This window comes from Anas acuta, chromosome 7 (assembly GCF_963932015.1).
Source record: "Anas acuta chromosome 7, bAnaAcu1.1, whole genome shotgun sequence".
NCBI classification, from domain to species: Eukaryota; Metazoa; Chordata; class Aves; order Anseriformes; family Anatidae; genus Anas; species Anas acuta.
Window position 1 is genome coordinate 23,485,014 of NC_088985.1, and position 12,322 is coordinate 23,497,335.

The 12,322-nt window shown below is 33.6% G+C and overlaps 1 protein-coding gene across 5 annotated transcripts in view; it reads right to left on the minus strand.

Annotated features, from left to right (window-relative positions):
* The window catches only part of ADGRA1 (adhesion G protein-coupled receptor A1), a 277,097-nt gene that overhangs the window by 217,332 nt on the left and 47,443 nt on the right, over positions 1-12,322 (minus strand). For all 5 annotated transcript variants that reach the window (XM_068688179.1, XM_068688176.1, XM_068688175.1 and 2 more), the window contains exon 2: positions 8,512-8,583. Coding sequence is in view for 3 of the 5 variants with exons in the window: in XM_068688176.1 (XP_068544277.1) it covers positions 8,512-8,583 (72 nt within the window). In the remaining 2 variants the exon portion in view is untranslated. The remainder of the gene's footprint in view (positions 1-8,511; positions 8,584-12,322) is intronic.

Here is a 12,322-nt window from a genome sequence, read left to right on the forward strand (position 1 = left end):
AGCCTGGCAAACCACTGACGTTCTAAATACTATTACTACATATATACCAGCATCTGGCAACTTCATGCCCAAGCTGAAACCATAGCTTCTTGCCCAAACTAGAGGAATGTAATCCCAGCAGCATATTCAGCATAAATTCCCATCAGGCAATGAGCAGTAGCCTGCAAGTGAATGCAGCCCTGGCAAGTCTTATGTCTAATTATGAAGAACAGAATTAAGAGCACAGACATGGTCTTTTAGTCCATGTTGTTTCTGTCAGAGAGTAAAAATATCAGAGGGAAAAATAACATGAGACCCAGAGAAATGAATGTTTAGAAGATAAACAACAGACTTGAGGTAGAAAGAAAAGTTGAAAATCACACTTGGTTCTGGATCCTTTGCACTAAAACTATGGGATTGACTTCACTAATCTGTTCTTTCAGAGTTAATTGCTGCTGCTTTTAAATGGCACTGTAACATCCGAAAGGAAATATATTTTCTTTAGAGAATTATTGCTTTTTAAAGTGTCATGATATAGAAGCTCTGCACAAGTATATATACAGGGTATTTTCCTGTTGCCTCATTCCCTAAAATGTGAAGTATGTGATATCCAATATTGTGACTTTGTACTGGATAAAAACGACTGCCTAGAAGAAAAAAAAATACATTATCTTTCTGTCAGATTACATTACAAGTGCCTTGACAGTCACTTCATGCTTGCAAGACTTACAGTACGTATGCCTATTAGAAAGAGGGTAATGTAATTTTCCTTTTTATTTCTAACTCTTCTGTTTCTGACAGTCATACGAAAGATAACAATAGGTTCATAATTCCTGATAAAATGCTAAATTTCTCTTTGATACTAAGGCACAGTAATATCTGGAGTTTGGAAAATTTGGAGGTTGTAACTTATTGTTGTTGTTGGGTTTTGTTGTTGCTTTTCTTCTCCTCCCCCCCCCCCCCCCCCCAAAAAAAAAAAAAAGCAAAAAAAAGCTCCTACTTAGCTTATGTGTTACTAAATAGTAAATGAGTAATTCATTGTTATTCACAAGATTAACCAAGAGATCCATAAGGACCACAGAATTAAGTTAACACCAGTTTCATTTGTGACATTAATCTTGCCTCTGTTTCTCCTTCTCTGTTTTCTCAAAATTTCTATGCAACAATGGAAAATTAATACACCCTTCTTCTGTGGAATTCCTCAAAACACTACCTACAACAAAAACAGCATTTACTTTGAAATAAGTTTTACCTGTACTCCCTGACTTCTACATGAGGACCAACAGTGCTTTTTCCAAGTCCAGTTTTCCGTACCATGATGTTTTTTTAAGGAATCTTCAGGTTTTGCTGCTTATGTAAGCAAGCAGGCATTTTCATCAAGCTACAGTAGAAAGGGCGTCCACGGATCTCTCTCATTTTGCGGTTAGAACACTTAACCCAGTAAATACTAACAGAGAATGGGAGTATCAATTCTTCAAACTCAAAAGCCTAGCTTGGGGTAAGCTCTGGTAGGCTTTTTGTTGTTGTTGTTGTTCATTACATTATTCTTACTTGGCATATTTCTGATTTCATGTACTGTCCAAAGGGGGGGGGGAAATACATTCAATAGGAAAGCTACAGATGATTTTTATCCATTAAAAAAATAAAAAGCAACAGAATACGTCCAAATCTTTACATGAAGACTTACTTGCTAACAGGATTCTAGCTGTTTTTAATAGCAGTATGAATGCTTTATATATGATCCATCTTGTTTGAATTTTTCCCTGTGATATTTGGTTACACCGGATTAAATTCTTCCAGTAATATACATGTATGTCTGGACAAATGCTGACACTGAAAAGCATGTGAAGAAGGCAGCAAGAGGATGACCACAGCAACATTTCACTGTAACCCTGCTAGCATTTGTCATAGTTCTCTCAGGTACAGAGATGTGCTGGCACTAACCTTAGTCTTGTCACTAAGAGATCCTGGGTCACAAGAGATTATAGACTGAAGATCGTCTCTAGCCCTGTCCAACACCTGTACATGCACTGTGCAATTGAGCCAGGACCACACTCAGATGGTCTCCGTGGGATTTAAAGTTACTTCCAAGCTAAAGATTTTTCTGGTATGGGAAAATTTTCTGCTACAAAAACTGACTTTTCTTTGCTTACCAAAAACTGAAGTTTAAATCTACTACTAAACCCAGCTAATAACTTAATTTTGGTGATGCATGGAACTGCACAAAATATATCAACTAAGCATCAATATCCTCTCTGCACCTGTGTATTCATGCTGCTTCAGACTGCTTCCCAGCCAGGCTGTAAGGAGTGCATCATAAAAAAATAGATTATTCAATCTATATAAGGTTGCCACATAAAATAAGTGGCATTACATAATTATCATCATAGTTTTTCATACAATCTTTTCACTCTGAGATCTCCAGTATTACTAAATTTGGAGATACTAGCCAAAAAATATTATTTTGCAGATGAAAAATTAAGGTAGAGAGAGATGTGACAAAGATTTAATAATTTATGGAAAACAACCCCCTCAAAAAATACATCCTTGATTTTCAGTCATTTGCCTCAAATAAATGCTTTTTTATTTATTTTCTTCTTTCAAAGAATTCTTTTACATCAATATACAAGTATCATGTCCTATTATGTATTTGCTATAGCATGCATAGAATTCTCTGTGAATACAACTTATGACTAAGAAGGTGTAATTAACCTTAAGTAAAAGGCACAGTGGCTAAAAATCTGCTTTTATTAATCAAACGCAATGCCTTAAATGTAGCATCTACAAAAAATAAAAATAAAAAAAATATCTGCAATTGAATCCTGGATGGATCACAAAACTTTACCTTATAACAACTAGTATTTATATATTTTTAAACAAGTCTGTACAAGAACAAATATTTTGAAATTTAACTTATGAATTTTCTAACTTTGAATATGTTATATATATATATATATATATATTTTTTTTTTTTAAAATTTAAATTGTTTCAGCATTTCTTTAAGCATATTCCCAATCCTGCACACTGCCAAATAAGTACATTTCTGTTTCTGCTTGCGTACACATACATTTCAAATGTATAGGCAGGAAAAGTTAAGTGGCCAGTAATTTAAACAATGTAAATTGTATGTTATAAGAAACACTTCAGTATATAAAAATGCAAAACCTTTATATTTTAACCTTTCATCACTTGAGCTTTTCCAAAGACCACCTAAATATCATATTTTTATACCAGCTGCTTAACAACATAATTTTTTTCTATGGTCTAATTTGCTGTGCTTGTCTTTCCTGCCCTTTCATTCCAAGTTAATGTGTTATTATTTCAGTTGCACAGCACAACATATTGTTGCAGAAAGTCATTATGCTGCAATCTAACAAAAACATGTTTTTGTGCATTCTTATCTAATAATAAATGAGGACAACATGTGCCTGCATAGCTGGTAACCTTACAATAACACAACATTTAATAAAGTTAATATACAATGTGAGACCTAGTCTAATAAGTCCGGTCCATATAGTTAAAATAAATAAATAAATACATAGATAAAATGAAGAAAACTAAAACAAAAAGTAAATTAATCCCTAAATTCCTAAAGATACTTCAGTGGTATTTTCATTGTCTAGAAACACTAGGAAATGCAATAGCAAGTTTCTGTAAAACGGTCACTTTTAAAGTGACTGTTAATGCCTGGTTCTTGGTGAACTGTGAAACAATCTGTGTAATATTGCACAGTGATCTTTCATCCTGATTTCCCAAGGAAACACTGCTTATGCAATGATGGTCTGTTTGCATATGTTTCTTTATTTTTATTTGTTGATTCCCTCTAAATAACTTCTGAACTTGTTAAAGAGTTTCAGCCACAGGGGAAAAAGTAGCAGCAGCCTCAAAGGTAATTATGCTTCTATACACTTCATGAAAACATACATTCAGTTATGAAAGAGAGAGAAAGCTTTCATAAAACCACTTCAGAAAATGCACAAGTACTAGATCAACTAGAGTACCAGGAAACCCACAGGGGAGTAGAAGCCACAACAGATTGCCCCAGGTAGAAGGAGCTTGGGGAGCTATCCACACAATTTTGATGCAGTGGCTGTTGTGGAGAGTAAGAAAAATTTGTGTTGTTAATAGCTCAGATGCATACTGTTTTTTGCCAGCTGACATCAGGATGAGGGAAAAACATCTAATTTCCTAGTTGAGATCTAGACTTTGGGTTCAGCGCAGCTGGAGCACCTGGTCCAACAGCCTCAGTTCTTGTACTCAGAAGCATTATTTGGAGTAGGGTACTCTCCAGAAGAGATACTTCTCAAGGTAGAGTATTGTCAAGAAAAAAGATATTTTCCACTACTGCTACTAATAATATTCATTTGTGGCACACTGAGACTATAGCGCTGTTGGGTAAGGATCCATGCCATCTACTGCCATGATAGAGCACCTGCTAGTAACTTGGCAGTCTGCACTAGCCTCAAGTGATAACAATGATTATCCCTACTGCTCATATATAAAATCAAACTATAATAGAACAGATTTTCTATTTAATGTATTGTTTCAATTTATGGAATATTTTTTACCACCAAACTATATAGGTTCATACCCTATCAGTTATTAACATCCTCCAAATCACTAACTAAATGAGAGCTTCTGGATAGCTGAGACTTACTCAACAGGACCACCTCACTGTCTCATGGCTTGGAAAACCCACTTTGTATTTCTTATATGGTCCCTAGAGCATATGAAAAACTTACTTTATGATTACTTCATGCTGTCCTGCTCAGATCAATGTATCTCACTAGAATGTAAGACACCAAATACCAACAGGGTAGGCACCGGACCCCAAATAATTACAAGCTGTCAAGTCTTTGCCACAAGCTTCAAAGCCATACCGAACTCTCAGCCTTCCTGAATACAAAGCCATCTCCACAGGGTGTACCACAAAAATGGGTTCAAGGTCGTAACAGTTTGTTTACCACAGTTGTTTCAAATACGTTTATTTTTCTACCCATACTTCTGATTTTCATCCAAAACAAAGGGAGTAGTCAAGGTCTATATAACTAAGGACAGTCCAAATCCTAAGTTTACAGAAAGGTTCTATTCCCACATGGTTTTTTAAGTAATACTATTCACTTCTTAATACCTCTTTTCAGTTAGACTACAAAGTAAGCCCAGAGGCACAGAGGTGCATCATGATCCAGATGCTAAAACACATTTGTGAGTCAACCTTTCCAAAACACCACAAGGGTTTCAGAAAACTCAAGCTAAGTACTAAGAGTATGTGCCACCTCTACAGAGCACTCTTGTGACTCACAGTTCACACACATAGAATACAAAAAAGGCACCTTTTGTTGGATGGTGTTTTTTCAAAGCATTTTTGTAAACTGTTGAGTAAAAATGTTAACATTTATTAAATATATTCTGGTCATTATTAATTATACATGTTTTAATACAGATACTACTAAATGTTTTATTTTTAATACAAACATTTATTATATATTCAATATTAATTAGTAAAGATTATTATCTTTTTTTATTATCTTTCTTTCTTTATTATCTACAAAGGAAATAGCTGTATCCTCTTTTTTTTTTCCCCTCCAGGTGGCTGCATCATCTGAAAAGTTAACATCAGATTTATTTCTACAGCAATAAGACAGTTTAAGACAATTCAAAATAGAAAAGTTAAAATACTCATTCTATGTTTGAAAAAAAAAAAAAAGAAAAAAAAAAGAAAAGAAAAGAAAAATTCTGAGAAGCCTGCAGAAACAATACAAAGTGAGATGCAACTAAGATTAGAACAAAACAATGAAAAGTAATGCATTTCATGCACAATATGAGACAGTCTTCCACAGTCTTAAGATTTAAATAAATAGGTACTCCCTTACTAGTAGAACCGACAGTTGATGAGCCGTTTGAAGTTTCTCAGTTTACTTGATTAAAGTTGCATAAAATGGGGAGTTCTGGTTTAAGACTCAGTGAGACCTCTCACTTGTGTAACACACTGTTGAGAAATCACCAGGACTTGGGAGAACTAACACTTCTGTAATCCAATTCCTGTTGTGACATGTCTTGGAAAGCAAAATAATAAGGTGAAAGTTGTCTCTAGTTTACTGTACTATGGCTTGAAACAACTCTCTGCTCAAAAAGTGGTTTTGAGCACTCTGGGAAAAAGCACTCTGGGAATATACAAGTCACTCTGCTCCACCTGAAATTTTACTTCCCCTCTAAATTTTTCAAGTTTGACATTAAATGATTTTATAGTCCACATGAGCTAATGCTCTTGTGGTTCACAGTAACCACAAAAGAATTACTGACACACAGTTCTTGTCTCCGTGGCATTCTCTTCACTAACTTTTTGTTCATTTTAAGACCACAAGGAGTGCAAAGCTAAATTGAATGAGTAAGCCTTAACTTCAGCATGCTTACATTCTAAGCACATCATCTTGTAAATTGAACATTACTTCAGTTGGATTGGTGCTCCGTTTTAAGCGTCTGTAGTAACTCTAAAGTGGTTTATGTATAATGTGAGGCATAGTTGGGAAACCTTGTCTAAAGGTTAGGAGTACTCACCCAGACCACACCCACTGCTTCCACCTCTTAAGTAGATTATCCAAGCCATTTCCAACTTCCCTGCTAAAACTGGATCTTTGTAAATACTGATGTGTGCAGGGACAGAACAAGCAGCAGGGCATTTGAATCTGATGAGAATGTCACCACCTGACTCCTAGTCTTTGCTGCAAGAATGACTTATTGATTTTGTATTAGCAGTGTGGCCAAAGAGCACTTACCATACACAGAGATGACACCCATTTCATCTGTAATGTTGTGAAAATCAATACTATAAAATTAATAAGGTTTAGATGGTGATGACAGTTGAGGCTACACAACTAAGGTATTTTGTTTTTGTTTTCTGACTGTTTTCAATACCATTTGCAATGTCTCTTCAGGTTAAAGTATTTCTCTAACTAGATAACTAACAGGGTTTTTTAAAAGTACATCCTTAATGCAATTGCCAGTTTATTCAAATCTAATTCATTATGAATCCATATGCATCTTTGTTTTAAGTTTCCTTGTCAGATGTATAAAAATGCAAATTAAACATAAAAAAAAAGGAAATAAAAGAAAAAAGAGAAAATGTTTTCCTCTATTTCTAAACAACAATGCTTTATTTGTAATACATTAGGATTTTATTCACTGATTTATTTTCTTTCAATAAATTTGTAATTCTATATTTTATTCTACATTTTCTCTAAAATGTTTGCAAACATCTTTACGAATCATCATTGTTACAACTGAGAATTAGCTAGTCAATAAATAACACACATCAGAACTACTCCATTCCATCAATATTCCACTCCTTAATATATGCTAATATTAAATGAAGAATTTGTTACATCTATAACTGTATGCAGAGAAAATTTAATATTCACTTACATAGTTAGCTTTATCCTAATCCTTGAAGGTGCTTAAGGGATTATTCCATTGAAATATATTGTTTATTTTTAACTTACATTTAGACTAGTCATATATCTCAGTATCACATACTTAATTACCTGGCTTAATACACAACCATAAACAGCAGCAGCAGGCACATCACACACATACATAGTAAAATATTAGTTAGTGTTGAATTAAATACATTTTTTCCTGTTTTTTTGTTTGTTTGTTTGTTTTTTACTATATGGTAACATTCACTTGTCATAGAATACATGAATATATTCATGAATACACAAATGTAACAACCACTTTATATCCACAGCTCTATATAATGAAGGTGTTCTTAGGAATGAACATAAAAATAATTTAGCTTAAGCTGCAGGAGATATTTTAAGATAAGGCATAATATAATTACTCATTTAGATGTACTGGCAAAGTAAGTTGAGAAGTAAAAAAAAAAAAAAGAGAGACTATAAAGACTTTTAGACTTGCTGACATGATTGTTTTCAAACGAGTGACCTATATATACAGAAAACAGTTTTTCTACAACAGAGTTGCACAGTGCATTTATTTCATTGAAGTTTCCAAATGTTTTCCTCCCTATTTCATCAGTTGTTTCTGAGCAGATTAGACGGAAACCTCATTCTCTACCCCCTCTAAATGCTGACTGCAAACATACAAACATGGAGCTATATCAATGTCACTGTCTGCTCCAGTGATAAATGCTGTCCAATTTCTTTGTCTAGAATATAATTAAAAATAGAAGTATTGGAGACCAGTGAGTTAAACAATCCAAACTATATGTCAGGTACGTTAGTGTTACCATTACATATACCAGTCTTCACTATGATAGTGTACACAGCGTAGTACAAGTCTTTGACTGGATGTTTATTTTAGTTCCAAATTGATGGTAGTGCCTTCCTGTATTTTCAGTGTCCATCCCCATTCACTCATTTCTATTCTGTTTCTTAACTTGACAACTGCTTAGAAACAGTACTATGCAGCACAGTTCAGAACACTTTAACGTTGTTTTTGAGGTTTGTTTTTACACTTAAAATATGAAGACTTTTTAATTGAAGGTGGAAAGAGGTTGATCAGTTACTCACAGTCTCTCCAGGGATCTCAGCCCAAAGAAAGAGCCATTCTTCAACCATAAGATCTTGTTGTTACTCAGAATCCTAGAAGAAGTCAGAAAAGAATTTGGTTAATAGAACATGATAATTCCACTGATTAAAAACATGTAATTATAGTAAATGACTGCTCTGTAAAATACTAATCACAAAATTCTGTGCCTCATTTGCATTTTCCCATCATAGCAGTACATAAAGATTACCATTTCCTTCAGCTTCTTATTTATTAAATAAAAGCACATTCAAGAAATATGTCAACAAATGAACTTTGGCTACAACTTGGAAAGTATAATATCGATGTGTCCCCACATCACTAGTAGATTCAAAATTACTACTGGCAAAGATATTTGCTGGACTTCCCAGTCAGCAAAAAGGCTGATAAAGCTAGGGAGATGTTAAAAACTGAGACAGAAAACAGAAAATATTTCCTTTTCACCTTCAAAAGAGAAAAGAGGGGAAAAGAAAAAAAAAAAAAAAAGAAAGAAAGAAAAAAAAAGGAAAAAAAAAAAAGAAAAAAAGGACTTTTACCACAAAAACGAGGCTTAGTCAAAAATGTTTTCCTCTTTCAACCTCTGTACAGTAGAAATTCAGTAATGCAGCAAAGTTTGTACCATTCACAACCATCAAGTATACATGCAAACTGACCCTACATACAAGCTATTGAAGAAGTTGTCTATTTTTCCTCTGTTGGTGTCACAAGAGTTAATTTAGTCATTTTGCACTGCAATATTTTCCTGTCTATTTCAGAAGCAATACAATACAAATATGCAGTCATTCTGAAGATGTTACCTATTAAAATATACAATATACAAAAGTGCAATTTGTTTTGGAAGCTCAAGAAATCTTTTTTCTTTTTTTTTTTTTAAAGAATAGTTGTTCAATGTACAGAAGAAATTTCTGTCTCTTAACAAACTTATTCCACTTGCTGTATGCTGTAAAAAAAGGAATATTTTCATGTAACATTTAGAATAAGTTATAGAAGAGCTCAAAGTCCATTTCAAAATAAGAGACATTGCTTACCATAAGGATAGAAACCAAATGTCAGAAGAAATCATATGCTCATAACTAGCAAGCTTGAGACTTTGTGAGCCAACATTTTGCTTTTTTTCCTAAAGTTTTAAAATTATGTGTTGCACAAGACTATCTTATCTTGTCTGGCTCTTAGTATTTCTTATTACATATAAACAGTAAGCACTTTTCCAAGCATATGCATATCACATATTTTCTTATGTATAGATGCAAATGAAAACACATTAATACTGATACTGAAACAAAGTATAATTGATGTAGAAAAATATTGTAATGTTAGTAAGATTTGGAGATATTTTCAAGTTATTTGTAAAATTTACCAATAAACATATGCATATAATTTGAGGTATTTTTATGGCCCACTGCCAAAGGATATGAAGAACAGAGCAATTCAGCTCTGAGCTAGGAGCTAATGTGTGTGTTGTTACACCCTGATGTGACTGAATGAGCTTGTGCAGCAACATTACTCCTTACCCAGATCCAGGCACTATAACATACACGTGGCAATTTGGGATCAATCATGAACAATTAAACCCAGGTATCTGAAAGCATGCAGATTCCCGTGTTTACAACATAAAAATGGCTATGCTCCAATATACACGCAGTATACTGTCGTGATCTAAGAAACTCCACATCTTGTAAGATCTGCCTCCTACTTTTCAGATAAAAAAAAATATCATATGTACAACATTAAGTATTTTTCTATTCAACTGTTTAGGAAAGTCTTAGCAATGTATTTCAACAACAACATAATGAAAGATCAAAAATGGATTCAATTTGTCTTATTTGTCAGATTTTCTGAATTTTTTAGATACCCACACTGTGACTAAATTTGGTAATTGTTTTAAAATTATAAATATCTAAACTGGAAAATGTAACTACATTAAATTTTCTATTATTTTGTTCTGTTATTTCCTTGATCGTATCTTCTGAGGCTGCACAGAACTTGGATCAGTCAAGAAAAAATAAAGTCCCCACATTTAAATTGGCTAGGCTTGGAAAGACTAATGTCTCAAATTCCACTTCATACTGGGTCATTTAGTTATATACTGTGTTACAGAGAGACCATCTCTGAGGCCTATTACAATGACATTAGATATAAATATTATATTTGGACTGTTCTGCAAAGCCTGATTCACAAAGATACGTGCACTTCAGAACTCTCATCTGGCTTAAATACAACTATTTCTGTCTTTGAAAGATGTTCACGGTGCCAATTTGTTTTTCAGGTCTTCTGTTCATTATGCCTAGAAAAAGAGGGCAGTCTGAACATGACTGGCAAGTCCATGAAAATCCCACAACTGAGCAGTACACTAGTCTCCTACTCCATTTCTGGGTCTCCTGCCCTGTGGCCCCGGTAAGTAGACTGAAAGCAGCATCTTTTATCCACATAAAACAAACTCCTAGAAATTACAGAGAACTATCTAAATAAATTACAAGATTAAACAGAACACTTGGTTTATAAACAGAACAGTCAGTAAACACAGCTCATGCTCTATAATACTGCCATCTCATTTAGTCACAATTTTGTTTCTCCGAAGAAGAAATTCTTGAAAAATATAACAGACACCACAAAATTAAAAAATATAGAATTTAACTACATAAATTTGCATTTCTGAACTAATTCTTTCAGGTCTTTATACCGTACTTTCACAGAGACTTTCACACAGAGATCAGGTTTCGAAACTTAGGTTTCCTTCAGGGCCTTCTCTTCTCTACACTGCCAACTAAAACGCAGGTTTAATAAACACAGTAGTATGAGCATCATAGTTAAAATACAATTGTTTTTCTGTTCAGAATATGAAAGGATCATGGCTTTAGAGAATCCTAGCATTCCTATAAGGTCTGTGGGGAAGAAATTATATATTCTTCTTTAACAATTAATATGTTATCTACATTTCATTGAGATGGTTTGTTACATGGGAATTATCCACCTGCTTTTAATTAGCTGCAGTGAAGTCCAAAACCTTGCAATGGGCTGTTATCAGAATGGATTTGATTTGCACTAAAAACCAGTTCTGTGAATAAAATGAACAACTTCACTGGAAAACTAAAATAACGCTACTTTTGTACAGTTATGAATTACATCAAACTTTTCATGCAATTCATAATATTCTTCCCTTCTGAGAACATGCTGTGGGAAGGGGCTAGAAGGGAGGAAAATGTTTGTTACACTGTTCAGTATACAAACACAGAAATGAGGCTTAACTACAGATGATGAAAAGAAACCCTTTCAAGTAATCAATACCTGGTCAAATTGTAGCTCTTACTCTTGATGCTGAAATTACACTGAATAATTTTGTATATTACTTCTTTAGGAAAAAAAAATGAATGAAAAATATAAATTATAGCATAACAAGTTAGGCATCTCTTTTCCCTTAAACACAGTTAGTCACCTGCATACAGGAAGATGCTTGCAATTAGAGACCTGCAGAAATCTTGAAGGAAAAAAAAAAAAAGACATGAAGAGCACTCTTTTCACATACTTACAGACACAAAGGTTTGTTGGATAAACGTGGAAAAGGGTGCTAGTCATGCATTTGATTTTAGATAACTTATACTGTAATTACAACTTCATGATGTAAAAGTACTTTTAACCACATCAGAAAATTAATCATTTATTTTAATAAAAGATTAAATATAATTTTGATTTTTAGAACAAATCACTGCTGTGCACACATTATTAAGTATTTCTCACATTTTATTCATTCACACCATTTTCAATTGCCTTATTTTTTCTCCTGTGCTATTGAATCAT